General features: G+C 27.7%; 1 protein-coding gene across 2 annotated transcripts; it reads left to right on the forward strand.

The window, feature by feature from the left end:
* Positions 1-219: 219 nt before the first annotated feature.
* On the forward strand, positions 220-16,846 carry LOC132941553 (phosphatidylinositol 4-phosphate 3-kinase C2 domain-containing subunit alpha). Of its 2 annotated transcripts, XM_061009652.1 has the most exons (30): positions 220-424; positions 3,113-3,323; positions 3,977-4,039; positions 4,123-4,282; positions 4,768-5,279; positions 5,349-5,515; positions 5,588-5,693; positions 5,772-5,918; positions 5,999-6,228; positions 6,297-6,396; positions 6,468-6,673; positions 6,750-6,957; positions 7,032-7,233; positions 7,303-7,464; positions 7,527-7,642; positions 7,713-7,866; positions 7,955-8,143; positions 8,211-8,436; positions 8,601-8,747; positions 8,813-9,061; positions 11,198-11,327; positions 11,417-11,572; positions 11,640-11,790; positions 11,855-12,011; positions 12,096-12,331; positions 12,413-12,613; positions 12,687-12,886; positions 13,051-13,136; positions 13,471-13,626; positions 14,112-16,845. In XM_061009652.1, the coding sequence occupies exons 2-30, from the start codon at positions 3,131-3,133 to the stop codon at positions 14,286-14,288; spliced, it is 5,187 nt and encodes a 1,728-aa protein (XP_060865635.1). In that variant the 5' UTR covers positions 220-424; positions 3,113-3,130; the 3' UTR covers positions 14,289-16,845. The 2 variants fall into 2 exon arrangements, with proteins under 2 accessions (XP_060865635.1, XP_060865636.1); XM_061009653.1 differs by lacking the exon at positions 220-424 and having other exon boundaries at positions 14,112-16,846.
* Positions 16,847-20,844: the final 3,998 nt, after the last annotated feature.

Below are 20,844 nucleotides of genomic sequence, written 5' to 3' on the forward strand. Positions count from 1 at the left end.
TACCCCTTGGATCTAAGCACGGTTTAAGATAAATGGATCCGTGAATCTAAGCATCTAGAACGTAAAAGTAAAACTGCTATAATGCGAAAACCGTACCAAGGTTCACACCAAATAACAACTGACAACCGTTACTCACTTCAGCGACTACTGAAATGATAACAATTATTCGTGAACACAATAATAAATTATATTGATAATAATGTAGGTATTTTCGTGTTAAATATTTTTAGTGTTGTGATATTTTTTTCCTTTTTTATTGTTATTAGTTATTACAAATTCGCTACGAAACGCTTGTAATTTATTGGTATCGATTTGCTTATTGGACGCTGAGCAATCATGATTTTGACCGTCTTATTGGTCAGTTGAGTTGACCGAGCACACTCGTACTCATTCGCAGTTCGCACACATTTTTTAAACAGAAAAAGTAAGTGAAGACCTCATAATATTATGCACGACTTGATTTTTTTTTATGCCCATCTTTAATTTCATAGCCAACAAAATCATTGTTTTTGACATATTTATACTTTTCCAAACACATTTACACATAAATGTTGGGCACTTAGAAATATAATTCTGTCTTCAATATACCACAATGTGTTATTTAAAGGTTTTATATTTTTTCTTAAATTTATTCATATCAAATTTAAAATCTTTGAATTGATTTTATCCATTCATGTTCATTGTAAATAAAAATAGTATAAATGTTTTTGCTTCGTATATTTGTGTGTGTACTTTTTTAATTTAATTTTATTTTGTAGGAACTTGTAGAAATCTTATTACCTAGGTATGTAGTGTATAATTTATACAGATTAATTCTTCTTAATTTTTTTTTATAAAAATTGTAGGTATTTTGGGTATATTTTTATTTTACAGGACACCTTTTTTTTTCAATTTTTCTATTAGAAACTTATGTAGTTATGTACACTGAAAACTATGGTGAAGTCAGAATTTAGCGCTTGGGCATAGTTTTGAAGTTATGACACTTCAAAGTTAGTACATAAAGAGTAGGGAATATTAAGAAGAGTCGTTATACGGCTGTTATCTTTGACCAACTTGGTCAAGGGATATTTTCGATTTTTTTGTCTGAGAGCAGTATAGCAAGCGAGTGAAAGGAGGCATTACTGACGTCGCCCCCCCCCCCCTCACCCCAAAAACAAGGGGATGTCCCTTAAAGTAGAATAGTTTTTGAGTTGAGGCCATATTTTATATTAGTTATACACATTACGCATAGGTACCAACTTATTATTACTAAATAGTGCCTAAATAATTATCAATATTTTAAAATGATCAAATATTTAACTAATAATTTTATTAGTTCAATGTTATTTTTTTGTCTATGCTAATATTGACTTTATTATTATGTAGGTAGTTAAATTAGGTAAATTAAAAAAAAATACATAATTTATTATATCATTAATTTTTTCCAAATTTTTCTCATGCATATCATCGTAATATAATTATTTTGTGAATTTCAATTATGAATACCACTGACATAATATGCTGGGAAGTATTAGATTTATCTTGTTACTTTGTTAGGCATTTATGTGTTTGATTTAATTTGGTGATTAATTAATGAAAATAAGTATGTTAATCAGCTGATCATTGTAATCTAATAAAATGTTTAGAACTACTCAACTACATCATTACAATGAGTTAATAATCAATATTCTTATATTTAAGTCTCTAAAAGAATATTTCATCTAACTCATATAGTCATTATTAATTAGAAATAAGAAGAATTTGTAAAACATTTTGAATGGAAAGCTCATTTTGATAAACTTTTAGTCTATCATAATATTTTTTATACTAACATAACAAATTAATTTGGTGCGTTGCTTCACTATCTAATCTTTAAGTCTGTATAAATTATTTTCTATTGGTTCAATAATTTATATTAACATTAAATATGTTACACAAATATTTTCAAAATAATATTCTATTTTGGAGTATTAAATTATAATCATAAGTGGCCATTTATAAATCTTTAATTCTAAATACTCACATTACCTAATAAAAACACTTAACATAATAAAAAAAAAATTTTGTCCCAGTGTTTGAAAAACTAGTTAAATTTCAAATTTTTAAAAATATTTGCTGTGTAATATATATCTAATTCTGGTTTTTTTTATAAATTAGTTGTTCATTTATTCATATTTGGTGCTCTGGTAGGATTCAGTTAATTATTTTGGCATTGGTTTAGAATCTATATGATGAAAAGCGCACAGTCAGTTTATTACCTTCAATAATTTAAACTTTGATTTAAACAGCAGAGTACCCTTCTCTTATAATGATAGAATGAGTTTAGTGGTTATAAGTTTTTATGGACTACTATATGAAGCCCCAATACTCGGTCCGACAGTGGCCTGCTAATGACAAGGTGGAGTGGTAATGCCCCCCCCTCCCCAAATGACGCAACTGAATGTACACTGGGTTTTCTATATATTTTAGGTATGAGTTTAATAATTACAAATTTAAGTTGAATTGTATTTCATAGTCTAGTAAGATAATTTTTTCATGATTTTATAGTATAAACTACAAAATATAAAAGTAAAAGTTATGAACTTTAAAAAAATTTGCCTTAGTGCATAATTTGTTTAATTTTGCAACCATCTATTCAAATATGGCAAAGTTATTCCTTTAAGTTATGTATTATTTTTAATAAATTACATACAAGATGTCTGCACTCACAGCTGTGTTAATAAACATTATAGATTTTTGCACTGGGGCCTAATTTTTAATGACATATTTTATATATATTAAAAAAAGTATATATTGTGTACTGACAACCATAAACAATTTGTCTGTACTACTTGTGTTAATTTTATTATGTAGTTTAGTTTAATAACTTTATGATATTACTCAATTTTGTACATTTTGTTTTGAAATTCATTGCAGCATAAAGTTGAGTTAAAAATTATAATCCAATCTGTTCCTGTTTGTATTTATAAGTACTGCCAAGTATTTTTGACAAAATAGTCTGTTGAAATCATTTGTGTAGGCGTAGTACCTTGTTATTGCAATTTACATGTATAGAGTACCTATAGTCTATACATATATTATTTTATTTAGTATTTGTCTTTGTTATTTTGTAAATTTTATATTTTAATTTTAGTGTTTTAAACTTCACAACATGAAGTCTACAGCTAAACCAGATTATGACAGAAGATTCCAAGAAGATCTTGAAAAAGCCCAAGCTCTAAGTTTGGAAACTTTAGCTCTTGAAGAGTTTCGAAATCAAAAGTTAAAATCTGAATCTTCAACATGCAATAAAAAAACTGTAGTTTCGACATCTGCAATTCAGACACGTTCAATGTCTCTTATAGGTTTGTATACCAAAAATAACTATTTTAATCTTATTTTTAATTAAAAATGCTGAAGAAGACATGCCACTTGCATGTGTTGTCTCTGTTTTATAATTGCGTAACAGCAGATTTTACGCTTAACAGATCACGTTTAGGTCTGTTAGTTTAAAAATTAGAATGAGTTGACCTCTTATAAAATTTATAGGTATGATTATTATCTAGGAAATATCATAGGTTTTTATTATATTTTAATTTTAAATTGTAAATTATTGTAAGACGGTGACAACACATACTGGTGCCACGTCCTCTTAAGCAGGATATTTTGCTGAAATTGTAAAAAAATTCTAGTAAAAAAACTACTGGTTATTATGAAATACATCCATTTTAGTTTAATAAGTGTCGAGTTATCATAGTAATTATTACAGTAGTAATTACATTAATAATGACATTCTATTTGATATATATTACACAGATTAGAGTCATTATTATAATAAGCTGTTAATTTTATAGTGCTAACTGTTAGGACTATAAAACAGTTAAAAATAAATACGAGTTTAGAAAAGAAACAATAATATATGACACTATTCTCATCAATATATTTTGTGAGCTATCTCTATCTTAATTGAAAATTAATTTTTAATTTAATTTTTCATTATAATTTATTTTATTTTTAGAGAAAACAGTTAACTGTAATGACTTATCTAGATCACGGCCCAGACCGGGCTCATTCAACACAGGTACTACAATTTCTATAGCTCTATCATTTTATATTTATGCAAGTAATTAAAGTGCAATTAATTTTAATTTTTTGATTCTTTAGGTGAACCATTATTGCCACGTATAAAACCACCACCTCGCCGTAATACTACAGTCATTCCAAAAAGTAGTACTAATGATTCAATCAAAGATTTATTTAGCCTTGACTCACCACCAATCAATGATCTCATGAACAATTTGGAACCATTTAATTTTTTAGATGGGTAAAAAATTACTGAATATTTTTTAGTTATCTTTGTACATTTAATTTGAATATGATGAATATGATATTAAAAATATTTTAGTTCGGTTTGAGAAATCACAAAATGTCTACACCTCGTTATTCAATGCTATTAAAATTATTAATTAATTTCTGATTACTTATGTATGGTTTTGAACATCCTAAACATCCTGCTTTTATCTTAATTTTTCCAACTAATTTATTTAGATAAAATACTTTTGTATATCCTAATGTTAATTGATTTTCTTTTTGTTCTTCTCAATTAAATCCTTTGTGTTCAAACAATACAAAAAATGATGAATTACTGGACAGATATTTGAGAATAGCTTGAGGTGTGATAAAGTGGTATGAATCTCGCCGCTACTATGGAATAAACACATTCTGATTTAGTTTATAATAATGTAATTATAAACCATGGTGGGCATAAAAGAAATCTGTTTATTGCTGACTAACTCTTTTGTGTTCTAGGAATAAAAAGCTTCACACAAGTGATAATAACTCAACATTCCAGAATCTAAGTGTTACTCCAAACACACCAAATGTTAGTTCAAACCAAAGTCAATTTAGTGGGTCACATGATCTTAAACAAAACTTAGATGTATTGTACCAAGGTTATTTCTCTCCAAACAATTATACTGGATATCCTTCTGGTTACCAAATGACAGTTCCTCCTCAAACCTTCTGGCAAGGGCAAACCATCAGTAGCTGGTCTACAAGTAATGTTACTCAAACTCAGCAATTAACAAGCAGCACAAATAATATACAAACAAACACTTCATTAGTTGGGATGAAACCAGACATTTTTGCTCCAAGTCTCATAAAAAAACAAAACAACAACAATCTCATTGATTTAAACTTTTTTGATAGTATAGAAAATCCTAAGGAAAAATTTTCAAATGTTAGGACTAGTGTTCTTGAAGATTTTGATCCACTTCTCCACGGACAATCACATCCAAGTTCTTCTGCTGATTCTGACCAAGGTATATTTATCTAAATATTTAAAATATATGATTATATTATTTATGCTTAAAATTAATATTTTATATTAGATAAAAACGAGTCGTTATATGCCACATATGACCCGTTTGATTACATGTATTCTCCATCAGTCTCATCTCAATCATCAGACCCAATTTATGCTGCTGTTATAAAGACACCCATCAATTCACCTCCACCATTACCTCCTAGGAGTTCTTTGACTCCAAAAGAATCAAAAGTAAATACTTATTAATGTTTATTTTAATTAAAATAATTCTTTAAATTTAATTTTGCATTAAATATATTTTAGGCTTGCAAAAGTTTGACATATGAAAATGTTGGTCTAGTAAAACGGCCTTCGGTGTTTTATGATCCTGACTTGGTAGCATTTCATATGATGGTCAAGGAAGTTAGAAGTGCGTACATTTTATTACTTAATCGTGACTAAGCATGAATATAATTTGTAAATAATATTTATACATTTTCAAATTAAGGAAAATTTGTTTATACTGATTCAAGCACAAATGAAGGGATAGTAGTGTGTTCAAAATTTGAAAACAATCTGCATCAGAACACCAGTACTAAATTTATAGTTCACTGCGAACCAATTAGGAAAACACCTATTATATTTACTTGTGACGGTATGCTTTATACGTTTCTTGTTTTTATATTTGCATATTTTACCAAGACTATGGATAACTTTGTGTTTATTTTCGATTAGTTGGGAGTAGTGTTGAACATGTCATATCACATGTGATTTGTGAATTAGATCTGGAAGATGCACATCCTAGTGATTATTTTCTCAAAGTAAAACAGTTTTCGGAATATATGCTACCAATGAATACTCCAGTCATTAATTTTGAATGTGTTCATGAATGTATTAAACTTGATAAAGATGTTGAACTCGCTCTATTCCATAAGGATGATGTTGCTCATATTTATGCTAGACAGGTAAAACTGTCAAGACTGTTTATAAAAAAATACATGCTTTAAATTATATTATATTCCATTGTATTTAGGCTCAGGACGATGTTCATGATAATGAATTGGAGTTGAGTGATTTGTGTCCCAATGAACCATCTCAACCGATCACACATGATACTTTGAAAATTCTTCTTGGTAAAAACCATCGTACTGAAAAAAAATACTATGAATTGACATTTAATTTAATACTATTCATTGAATTTTAGATACGCTTGATGGTGAAATTCTTAAAATTCAAGATCATGCAGTATCTCTTTTTAAAAAGCGAACTAAAACACCTTTACAACCTACTGGTGTTCAACAAGCCGTAAAAGCGTTGATTGCTTTCTTAGGCAATATTGAACCACTGGACATTACTTTGACGTTAAATAACTTTGTTTCTTCATGTAATGAAATTTCAAATGTCATACAGGTATCAAGATATTAGATAAAAATTTATAATTTTTTTAATATATTTTACATATTATACTTTTAAAATTTTTTTTTAGGATGTTTATGGTTCGCGAACTGAAGTGATTTCAGATGATGGCTCAGATTATTCTGTTGTGAGGTTGAAATTCAATGAGACTGAAAAAGTAGATTATATTACTGATGTGTGTTTAAAAATAAAAGAAAACGTGCAAACATTAATTGAAAATTATTGCAAAGCTTTCAAAGTTGATTTCCAGTTAAATTTTAATTCTTCACAATTATCAGGTATAATATAAATCTAATCTGACAGTGATTCTAAGATAATGAAAATGATAATTTATTACATTTATATTTTACAGGGTCTAAATTTTCTTCAAAAGTACCAGATAATGTTGTCATTTACGTAAGCTGTTTGCATCGATTATTTTCTTCATGGAGTCATGATGAATATTTAATCGCTGCTCAAATTTATCACGGTACAAGACCAATTGGTAACACGGTGCTTTCCAAAGCTGTTATAGCTGAACATTCAATTTACAAACGTGTGGTTTTTGAGTCATGGTAAGTTTTACTGTTAAAAAAATGAATACAGTTTTGTTTTTATAAATTGTCATTATAATTTATTTTTAGGTTGGAATTTGAGAATATGAGCCTATGTTTGTTACCGAGAGAGAGCCGATTAGTCTTAGTTGTTTATGGCAGAACATTTAACACAGAAGGCCAAGATACGTCGGCCACAGTTTCTCAAACAGAACTTGGATGGGGTTCCATACAGTTTTTCAATGTTGAAGGGTTGTTAATTTAATTAATCATGTAAAAAGCATTAAAATATCTAATTGTTAAATATATTTTAGAGAATTTTCTCAAGGCAAACATTTGTTATCACTTTGGCCTCCATGTGCCGATAAACGCCTTGGCCCGGCACCAGCACCTGGTACACACCCATATAGTCATTCACATCCGGTTCTTAGTATGTATATCTACTTCAAACACTTTATTATTACCTATTAGATTTCATTGACCTGAGTATTGTTTTATAGGTATTGAAATCCAAGAGTTTGATTTCAAAATATTGTTTCCTCCAGAGTTTCAGGATAACCATATAATTAAAAGTGAAAGTTTTGATTTTACAAGTCTAGACTTAAATACTCAAGAACAGTTATTACATATAATTTATCAAGATACTTTTACTAGGTAACATTTTTGGATTATAATAAACTAATTACCCATACTATGGTTTCAAAAATAAAATAATAATATATCATGTCATGATTATCTATAGACCTCTGTCAGAGGATAGGGAAGTTTTGTGGGAAAAGAGATACTATCTTTTGTCAAAGCCTAATGCCTTACCTAAGGTATTGTTGGCCGCTCATAGTTGGGACTATGCGTGTTTGGCTGATCTGCATTCAATGCTGAACTCTTGGTCACCCATTGAACCTTTAGATGCATTACAGTTATTTTTACCATGGTTAGTATCAAATAAAGAAAAATCAAAAATGTTGACTTAATAAATCATATTTTCTAATTCTGTTCAGCTTCCCTGATAATGAAGTACGTCGTTTGGCTGTCAAGCGAATACGATTACTGAGTAATGATCAACTAATTGATTTTCTTCCTGAACTGGTTCAGGCCATTAAGCACGAGACATATGATAATTCTCCTTTGGCTGAGTTTTTATTAGAGAAAGCTCTATCATCACCTACCATTGCTCACAATCTCTATTGGTTTCTTATTCAGCCACTTCCAGGACAATCGCCTCAGGTTTGTTTTAAATGAAAATTTAATTTTAATTTTGTGTACAACGTACTGATAACTGTTTTACTAGTACAACAAATTTAAGTTTCAAACTAAAATATATTTGAAAATTAAAATAATATACATACATTATTAATGATATTAATGATTATACATTATTGATAACTTAGAATTCCTATGACATTCATAGTCCTGATGATAAAACAGTAAGCGAGTCACGATATTATAGAAGATTGCAGCTACTGTTGAGGGCATTGATTGCAACTTGTGGTGAAGCACTTAGAAAGTGTTTTTTGTCTCAACAGCTTTTAATGAAGGTATAAGGAATTAAAAAACAATTTTTTATGATAAATATTTTAAATATTTTTTCTTTTGTTTGCAGGAATTATATGACACTGCGGAAAATGTTAAAGTCAGCAAAGAATCTCTCAGACTTAAAGTACTGACCCAAGATTTAACTAATATTGATCAGAGTTTAAAGGATATTCCCACTTGTCTGCCACTTAGTCCAAGTATGCAAGTATGCGGCATACAAATAAAGTCGTGTTATTATTTCCCTTCTAATACTTTACCACTGAAAATCAATTTTAATTGCATGGAACCAAATGTCTCAATTCCGGCTATTTTTAAGGTAAGAATCTTCTGCGATATTAATAAAATTATAACTAAATAATATAAAGATATACTATATCGCTAGTATTTAATACAGATATTGAATATAACCAAAATCAAATGAAAGCAATTTCGAGCCTTTCGTAAATAGTCAAAAGAAACAATATAATATGATTTAATCATAGATAATACATCATGTATTAACTATGGATTTAATAGAATCTCAAATAAAAAATCCGACAAAACTAAAATTTTTGAAAAAAGTTTGACAAAAAGTACTAGCATAGTTTTCATGGTGTCACAAAATGTCTAAAAATACAAATTATTGAAATATATATTACTTTTCTTATAAAATATTAGATTTTATTTTTATTTTTACATTTGTATAACTACAATTGTTAAGTATAAAAAGTAAAAATACAATAATACAACAGAAATCCATTGGGTAAGTATATCAATCTAATTTTTATTGCGTTTGCATATCTACAGTTTATCTACCATAACTCATAAGATTACCTATAGGCTGTAATAAACGTTATTACCATAATTTAGATTTAAATATCTATCATCTATAAGTATATATTTATATTGTTTCTTTCTTTGTACTCTATAGACTCAAAAACTAGAATTGTTTTCAATAAAAGTTATAACAATAGATTCTTTGAGGATGTTTATAGCTTATTTTTTCAGCCCTTATAGATTGCCATAAGGTGGCTTTTTATTTACTTTGGAGGTGGCCATTGGTTACATAATATATTACTATTTATTATAATTTGTATAAATATGACATATTCAAAAGTCTACAAATATATATTTTTTTAAATAGATCCTAAAATCAAATACTTGTGAACACAATAAAAATAATTACTTTTACAAATTCTTGATGTTGGCACATAAAAACAAATATAAATCTTAATAATCATGTTGGCTTTCAAGCATTAGTTGAAACTGTCTTCAGTTTTTTGTGTTAAATCATAAAACTAATCTTTGTAAATGTGTTTGTATTATTTATTTCAACTGAAGTAAAACAGAAAAAGATAGACATATTTCAAAATTGTTCAACCATTTTTTAGTTGGTAATACAACCTTTCTAGTCAGCCTAATATTTAGGGTATCCTGTGAGGATATGCCCATTAGGGGTGTAGACGATGACTCGCCGCCAAGCCCGGATTAGGGATCAATTGGGCCCCGCGACACCATACACTTAGTGGGCCCCCTTTCAACGTTAACTTCAAAATAATTGTATCATTACATATTGATGACTTTATATTATTGTATAATTTTGTACATAATATGTCATTGTATACAGGTTTTTTTTAAACAATTATGGTTCGATGATATGGAATTTCGTTAGAACAAAAAAGACGTGTTTCTTTATTTTTAACAGCCAATTTTTTTATAATATTTTTAAACACGCAGTTGTATAGGTACCAATAATAAAATGATTTTATTTTTTCAAATGGTAACCACTATATTTTTTGATGGATTCTGGTAAAGCTTTTTTTCTGAACATTTTGACAGTCAAAATAAATGATCAATTTTGGTTTGCTAGGCGCTAGGTTATTAACTATGGTCCTCTAAAGTTAAGTTTAATATGCATTAATACTTTTAACCGAAATACCTAATTTACAAGAGCTAAATAATTTTTTCTTATGACTACCTTTTTAAATAGTTAAATCGGTAATCTAAAATGCTCAAAAAAAAAAACAACAACATTTTTGGCAAACAGTCGATTATTTATTTATATATAGTAACTTTTTGTGATATAAAATTGAGAACAATTTTATTTTATAATTATTAATAATAATTTACCTACTATACCTACTTACTTAAATAATTCATTTTTTTGAAAACTGTATTGGACGCGTTAAAAAAATATATTTTGGGGATAAAGATGGGCCCCAGGACCGTGCCCCCTGCCCCCCCCCCCCTTAATCCTGTTGCCGCCCGGACAAAAACCGGTTTAGAAAAGCTATACCTAATATAATCTTATATTATAAAAATTCAGCCTGCGTATGTTTGTGCTCGTGAAACTAGAAAAGTAGTTCCTTTATATTAATTGTCTGTTCTTGTTCTACTTTATTTAATTATATCAATGTAATATATGTTATCTGGTAAATAAATCATGGTAATTTTAATTAATTTTTTTCTACAGGTAGGTGATGATCTACAACAAGATATGTTAACCATTCAGATTATAAGATTAATGGACAAACTATGGCTAAAAGAAGGGCTGGACCTAAAAATGGTAACATTTGCTTGTGTTCCAACCGGTGAAAAGAGAGGTATTACAATTATTATGATTATCATGTTTGAAAAATTATTTTTGCGTTGTTTTATTATTTTATAATTATTTGTATTATAATTTCTTCAGGTATGATTGAAATGGTTACAAATGCAGAAACTTTAAGAAAAATACAAATTGAATTAGGATTAACTGGTTCATTTAAAGATAGACCTATAGCTGAATGGTTGGCAAAACACAATCCATCTGCTCTGGAATATGAAAGAGCAGTTGCAAATTTTACAGGTAAAAATCATAACAGTGTAGGGTCATTATTTAAAATGTATTAATTAGTTAATATAATATGTCTTAGCTTCATGTGCTGGATACAGTGTTGCTACATATATTCTCGGAATATGTGATCGTCACAACGATAACATAATGATGAAGACTACTGGACATCTGTTTCACATTGATTTTGGCAAATTTTTAGGAGATGCACAAACATTTGGGAACTTTAAAAGGTTGTATTTAATATTTATGTATATATTTGAATTTTTTTTTCTAATTTGTAATTTTTTTTTACAGAGATCGTACACCGTTTGTTTTGACTTCTGACATGGTATTTGTGATAAATGGTGGTGATAAACCATCTACAAAGTTTCAACATTTTGTCGATACATGCGTTCAGGCATTCAATATTGTTCGCAAACATGGAAATTTGTTATTGAATTTATTTGGACTGGTAATATATTATAATTGTGTTGTGTATTGTCAACGACTAAGTAATAAATATTAAAGCAATAAATTATTATTGTACATTTTATAGATGGCATCATCTGGGATACCTGGTGTTACAATGGACGCTGTGAATTATGTACAGAAAGCTCTTCTCCCAGAATTATCCAATCCAGAAGCAGCCGCTTCTTTTGCTCGCATGATTGAAAATTCAATAAAATCTCGTTTTACTCAGTTTAATTTCTTCTTACATAACTTGGCACAAATGCGATTCAATAATGAACAAAATGGTACCGAATTGCTTAGTTTTGTTCCTAAAGTGTACACGTAAGTCATTTTATTGGTTAATATTTAAGGTTTTATAATCTTGTATTTGATCAACTGTTATGGTTTGATTATGTGCCACAGGATGGCACAAGAAGGAAAGATTGTTCGTGTTGAAGTGTATGGATGCCAAAAGCGATATGATCCTGAAAAATATTATGTGTACATTTTAAAAGTTTTCCGGGAAAATCAAAGGGACCCTTCATATCTCTTTAGGTCGTATAAAGAATTATCGGAATTCCAACAAAAACTACTACTATTATTTCCATTAGCAAAATTTTTAAGGTAAATTTATTCATTTCGAGGTTGAATTTTACATTTTCAATGTAACATGTAATAAATTTATGGTCGTTTATAGTTTATTGAACACTAGTATTCACATGGGACGATCACATATTAAGCAAGTAGCTGAGAAAAGACGTGTAGAAATACAAAACTTTTTGAACACATTATTTCAAATGGCTCCTGAAGTAAGCCATTCAGATTTGGTATACACTTTTTTCCATCCTCTTCTAAGAGACCAGCAAGAAGCCAGTATCGAAGATACTAAACTAAAAGGTAAATTTCCTGATTTTATCATAATCATAGAGAGCGTAAAGAAGTTAAAGATTTTGGATAGCATTTATTTTGTTATATAACTTAAATTAATTGAAGAATTAGATTATCGGCAACAAATTATAAGATTATAATTATTTATAGTCTATTAATTATTGTATTTACAGAACCAAAGCAACAAGGTTATGTTAGAGAAAATCGTATATTAGGCCAATTAAAATTGACTTTACATTATCAGCGGGGAGCATTCATGGTGAGTAATATAATTTATTTTTTTATTTTTTTTATTAAAAATTTAAAAAATCGTTCTGAAAATATTTTGATTGAGTGATTCTTGTTTTTGACATAATATAATAAAAATTGTTGTACAAATTGATTTTTTAAAAAAATTAATTGTTTTTATTGGAAAATTACGATTTTTCACATAATATTAGGTATTTTAAGCCAAGTGAGGATAAATTATTTTGTAAATTACTCAATTTTTATTAAAACTTTTGCTAAGTTAGGTAGGTTAGTTGAAATAATTTCTATTTAAACAATAATTAGTACCCATATTTAACCAAAAATAATGTATTGCTTTTACTTAGATAATGGTACACCATGCTAAAGACTTGCCACGCATAGCAGGAAATCAGGAACCATCGACATACGTAAAAGTATACTTGCTACCTGATCACAACAAAGCAACAAAACGCAAAACAAAAGTTGTTAAAAAAAATTGTTATCCATCATTCATGGAAATGGTAAGATTTATAGTCTCAGTGTCTCCAATGGGTAACATAGAATAAATATCACTCAGTATTTCATTTACTTTTGGATTTAGACAAAAATCAATGTAAATTCTGGAAGTTGAAATAAACCAATTTACAAACACAGATAATATACTACCATCAAGTTTCATAATAGGTCAATTTACTCTAATTTTTAAACTAACGAAGCTACACGTGTTCTACTGAGCGTAAATTTGCTATGTTACGCACTTTTAAGACGGGGACAACAAATACCAGTGTTACGTTCTCAAAATAATTATATTTATCATGATTTAAATATTAATTGTTACTCTTATTTTAGCTTAATACCTCCTGAAATAGTGAAATGACTATAAAATTATGTTTTCTAAATTTCCCATTAAATGTAGTCTACTTAATTTTTTATAAATTTTTGGTTTCTTATTTTATTCCAGTAATTATTTAAAACTTAAAAGTGTAATTTACATTTTTTTTTTCAGTTGGAGTACAGAATGCCATTGGATGTGGTTAAATATAAAATTTTGCAAGCCACTGTGTGGAGTCACGACTCGTTACAAGAAAATGAGTTTTTGGGTGGCATTATCATAGAACTCCATGACATTGATCTGAATTCGGAGACTACATCCTGGTACAATTTGTCTAATGTGCACAGATGACAGTACGGTGTTTTTTAACTGTACAATGAGTTTCAGCCATTTTGATGAGTTTTTGTTATTTTTATTTTTTACAAAGTATAATTGTTTTTGGGTTTTAAAACTTATAATATTTTTAAACGAATTCCATTATCAATTCCATAATCAGATGTTTAGTCTTAACATTGAAGGTATATTACTCCTTATGTAAATTATTTGTTTGGGCTGAAATTGCATTTTGGTGATGGGTTCAACTTCACTTCCTGTTCTTATTTTATTTTATCACGTATTGAGCGATTTTAATTTAATTTTAATAATTAATTCTTTTATAATTTCTACTGTTGATCGTTTTTTTTTTTTTTTTTAATAATGGTTAATAATTAATTTTCTAATTGTATATTAGAATTTTAAAGTATATCGAGCTTTGAATTTGAGGTATATTGTTAAATACATATTATTGTTATTTTATTCACAAAAATTATCATTGTACCGCTATGATAGAAGACAACAGTTTAAAGTAATGTACTATTCCACTTATGAGGCCAAATAATTCCAACTGGTTTCAAGTGGTAGACTTTATAAGTTATAAATGTTTTTGTATATATGAGTTTCATCACAACATTTATCATATTAGCATAATTTTTATTATTCGGTCTGTTTGTGATAAATATTATTTTTTTCAATGTCCAATAATAATTTGGCATTGCATGTGACCTCCCGTGTGATTGTTTTTAGATAATTTGACATTATCGAATCTATTTTTTTTTGTGTTAGTATGGTTTTTGTTTAAATTAATTTTTATTTTAATTTTATTATCATACATATTCATGTATTATTTATTATTTATCTTATATCTTATGGTTAAAATAAATCGTTTCGTAAAGTAAGCAATTTTAACAAAATAAATTCTATACATATTATATTATAATATGTGGTTTATACAGTCAAATTTAATATAACTAACAGAGTAACACATGTTAAAATGTAAGGTCCATTATATAGTTGGTAAGAATAATTATTTGAATATCTGATTTTGTTACATTTATAATAATTAAAGTAACTTGCATGATCATAAAACAAAACTGTTGGGATTATCATTATATTCCTACTTATTTTTGACAAATATTTAATATCGCTAATAATTGATTATGTTGACGGGTATAACCATATTATAACTATGTAAAAAAATGAATTATATTTTTTTAAATGTTAATCATTAATTAAATATATTAGAATGTATTTAATTAATGCTATTAATCTAGGTACAAAATAATTTGTGTATCATCGATTTCACACCTTTCCGTTTATAAACATTATATTATTTCCTATTTTGTTTCTGTTACCATTTATACTATGTATAACATCAAGCAATATAATATAATTAACATCTTTATCATTCACCATCTTACCAAATTGAGTGTTTGACTTGCAGGCAACATTAAAACTAAATAAGACTGATAGTATGTTAACAAATTTTGATCATTTAAATTTTTTTTTCGTAATTTTATTCAAAACCAGTGATTTAAACTCATTTTACTATTGAGTTATGTGGAAACCGTTTATGTGTAAATCATTACAAGTCATTATTATTGATAATTTGCTACTGTTTACAAGCAATCTCATTTTCGTTATTATTATTTTTTAAATTTATACTACATATTATCTAATTTAATAATGTACAGGTCAGGTTATGTTATAACGATGGGACACTAATCATTTTTTTTTTCAGGGTGTGTTTATTTTGTTTCATTGTTACCTTATGTGTAAAAATGCAAAACATAATAATATGATATATTATATTTTTTTATAGGAAATAAAATTAAGGCTTTAACCTTCACTTTAGAGTTACATCCATATAATTTATTGTCCAATAAATTATCAATTTATGTTATAAATTTCAATTTTTTTATATATTTATTTTTTATATTTAATAATTTTATTATTGATTTCATATATAATTTTTTTGTTTGGCATGTTATGTTATGTATAAATTAGAATTTTATTGTTGCTTGTATAATTTAAGACTATGTTTTTTCAGATATTGTTTGTGTGGCTGTAATAGCTTTTTATATTTAAATTTAAATATTATGTTTGTATAATTAATTAATAATCACTTGTTTTATTCTCATTTTAAACGCTTTGAAACAATTTCATTTTATTTTGAAAATAATTATTCAACAATTAAAAAAACATTTATGAATGATTATTTGGGAATTTCACATGTATTTTATATGTACCTTGAGTGAAAACAATTATTAAAATATTTTAATAAATATTCATTGTGCCTAGTTAATTTTGTAGATTTTAAAAATAATTATTTATTTTCGTCTTAATATTTTATTGTATAGTACATTAGTACAAGTTGATAAGTACCTATAATTGAGTTAATTGACTTGTTTTCAAACTTAAAGGTAACAACATATTCTGTGGCTTGTTAGAAGTGTTTTTTCGATATTTTTATTTTGAAGTGTGTTATGAGAATTTTTATACTGTAATATTTGACATATTCATAACTTGCTTAAAAATTAAATATTTTAAAAACCCAGATAATTATTTTATAATATCAACACAATATTTCACTATTACGTGTTTTCACTATATTAAAGACCTATTAATCTATTATTCCTCTACCCTTTGGATTAGTTACCGTGTTGAGTGTTGACATAGACGTAAATCGGGCGCTAAGAGTATTTAGGTTTTATTAAACGCAACACGCAGCTTTTTTCATCAATCAGCTGACTCTGCCCTTAGAGGCTTGCCAAGGATATGGAAAATGGGGCAAGTGCCCAGCTAGGACGTCAAATGTTTAAATATTATGTATGTTTAAATGTTTAATAGGGGTGCCAAATATTATTGCCCCGAGACGCCAATGAAAGTATTAGCATACGGCACTGTTAGCACTCATTACTTTTGCTTAGCAACTATGCTCTCTAGTCCACTCGAGTATGAGGCTGTCATTGTTTGTATTCCTTATCAATCTAAGGGCATAGGCCAAATTGAGCAAGTTCAAAATAAATTCTTGGCTTTTTCGGCTATGCAGCATTTTTATAATATAAAGAATCCAATTTTTTTCGCTCAACCAAAAACGCATTGGGATATCACCTTATCGGACTATCCCGGAGAAATTAATATTTAGCCGCCCATTACGTAACAGGCTCGTATTTTTATAGTCAATAAAACAAGTAGGTAAAAATGTATATGAAGACACTAGGCATAATACAATACAATAATAGGCAACAATATTGTACAGTATTTACTGTTTATCATAATATTAGTTAATAATCAAAATTAAATAAAAATATTCGAAATTGTTTAATATTTAATAATTTAAAAAAATGCATTACCCCAGTTACTTTTTCTTAATTAAATTTAAACATCAACCCTAAATGTAAAATAAATTAATAATATTAGTGTCACCTAAATGAGATTGGGGAGAAAGCCGTCCCATATAATATACGCATGGGCCATTACCGCGGCGGGACTTTGTAAGATCTTACCAGTTATACCTTATACCACGACATCAATCAACCCAGGTATACTCATATAATAATTAGTGTACTATTGTGGCCCCTGAGGTGGACTCATTTTTACTTATGTCTTTGGCACTGGTTGGTGGCATCCGTCTCTACAGACATTTTTTTTTAAATGATGCGTACACGTAAAACGTGTATTTTCGCTCCACGCTCGTATAGGTACATTACACTAAAATTTTCTAAATCGTAATACTGTCATGGCATTTTGTATTTCCAACGAATAGCACAGCGGCTGACGTCGGACAATTAATATAAAATAAGGTATCTATATGTGCTGTATTAAATTATATTCCTAATAATATATTGTTATTAAGTACCTACTCTAGGGCTCGGAAGTATATTATGTACTGTAAACTAACCAAAATATGCACGACTTTATGTGCTTAAAAACACGGAAATATGCCCTAAAATATGTCGTTAAATTGCTATATTATTATTTATCCATATAGCCCATATAGGCACCTACCCACTTACTACTTATATAAGTAAAAAAAAACCTTTTAATACAAACATTTTTATTTCAATTTAGTTGACAGGTAATTAAAAGGAATTTATGAAATAATAATTTCTTTCTCGAACATAACAATTTTTAATCAAAGACTTTGATAAATGTTCAAATGCGAACCATAGACATAATATAACATTATACCTATTATGTCTATGATGCGAACGAACTCCGGTTATCAGTCAACATGTTTTTGTAAGCCTATATAGGCTATAGCAGGGCAACTAAATGCTATTAGAGCGCCAATTTTAAATATTAAATATTATTATTATTTTATATTTTAAAATATCAGGGAACATAGAGAGCAAAAAAAAAAAAAAAAACTGTACGTTAACTATGCCTCCATGGGCTATAGCCCTATAAATAGTATAACATTATTTAAATTTAATAGTTCAATACTATAGATAAGAATTTATTTCTACGTTTTACGATAAACATCGATTTTAATAATTGTATAATATACTAAAATAAAATACAGAAAAACCTAACATTTTATATTTTTATAACTAATTTTAAATGTAGCACGGGCCAGTAAAAAATGGGCCGCCAGTTGCCCGTCCCCGGGCTATAGGCATACACTATAGAGAAAAGCTCCACATCAACTCATGAAATTGGTGCGTATTTAAAATAGGTACATTAAATCATCACTTGAATTATTTTCCGGCATGTCACCTATTATTATTTATTATTCCTTCGCCCAACATTAATTTTATAGTTTATTTATTATTTGATTATTTTCTATTCATATCTGTTTTATTTTTTGTCATCAAAATGCGTTTAAAAATGCATTTAATTTTTTTTGACAGTTACATACTGTATAATATAAACTATAATATTCAAAAAACAACGAAGAATTTGAAAAATATGCATATTAATAAAAAACCTCGAAATACGTGAAATAACATTTTAGATACGGATTTTTATAAAATATGCAAATCAAATTTGTAACTGATTTAGCAAGTTTTTAGTCCATTTAGTAAAAATAAGTAAATGTATGAACTTCCGGGCCCTATAGTTATTACTTATTAGTTATTATGGTAGGTATTTAGTATTATTATTAATTATCGCTATACTAAGGTATAATATTAAATTATATGGGTACCTGGTACCTACCTACTAAATACTGACGTATTGACTATAATTGTGAATAACGAAAGTTTGCGTACCTATAGAAATTGAGTGTAATATTAAATATATTTTAATATTTATCATTTATATATATAGTTATATATTATAAATAAGGCGCGACTCGTTTCGCCTAAATATCCGTTTCTACCAAAGACATTTTAGTTATTTTGAAATTAGGTTGGAATTTTATATTTTAAATTAATAATAATAACAATTGGCTATTTGAGTTTATTTATCTTTATTCAGAGAATATGGTGTTCTAACTTTGTGCACGAGGAGGTGAAACACAATATTTATTATAATATACAGACTCGTCGTCATCGCGGTCACATAATAATATCAACCGTAAACTTGTAGTGTAGGTTAGGCACCTATATATTTATCTCGCTGTATAATTAATGACTTAATGATAGTCAACTATGATGGAGTTTCCAAATTACTATAACAGTAAGTTATAACTTATATTACTTATAAGTTATAGTAGTCACTAGTAATCAAGTTTCGAGTTGTCTGTTATAATATACAGTTTTAATTAAAAACCATATTTGTTTAAATCAGTGGGTAAATAATGATGGCTGTTTTTATAAAAAGTGGGTGGGATAGATAAATGGTGGTTTTTGAAAAAATATAGGTACAATTTCGTTTCGAAAAACGCAAGCACAGATGAAATTCGTTGGTAATGTACCTAATGTAATGTTAAATGTATAAACTTACTATGATTAATTATATTTTTAATAACTAAATCCAAATATCTTTGCACATTGTCCCTTTATCCAAAATGGTTAATTATTAGGTCAACATTTAAGTTAATAATAAATTATTTCCCTACGGTATAGTAAAAAAAAGAAGTAAAGAAATCCTCTTGCATTCTTAAACATAGCCAGGTTTTTACCCATCTCAGAGTAGAGAAACTTCTTTCCACGGTGGCTGTCTACTCTCACTGGTAAAGTATACCTACTAAAAAGCCGGAGCCCTGGAATACTGTAGGAAATATATTTGAATCACATTTACATTACCTACTTATCTAATGTTGTTAATGGGAATTTATCTACAATTTATACACAAGTATAAACTTAAGCTCTAAAGGTCCAAAGCTGAAGATCGCATGAAATTATAAGACAATAAAAGAATAACAGAAAAGAATAATAATTTTAGTAATTTTGTTGTAATTTAAAAATATTTTTCGTGAATCGTGGGGACTTGAAACTTTTACGTGGCTACCTACTGTATTATATTATGTTTTATATAATATATAGGTACGATGGCATTTTCAAAATATTTAGATTAATAAATTGTATTCGGCAAACATTAATTCAACCTAACGTATAACTAATATAGGTACTTAATAGTAAAACAAATTAATATATTAGCAATTCTACCTATAAAAAAAATTTGTCTTGAAATATACTTATAG

The sequence above is a fragment of the Metopolophium dirhodum genome, chromosome 3 (assembly GCF_019925205.1).
Source record: "Metopolophium dirhodum isolate CAU chromosome 3, ASM1992520v1, whole genome shotgun sequence".
NCBI lineage: Eukaryota > Metazoa > Arthropoda > Insecta > Hemiptera > Aphididae > Metopolophium > Metopolophium dirhodum.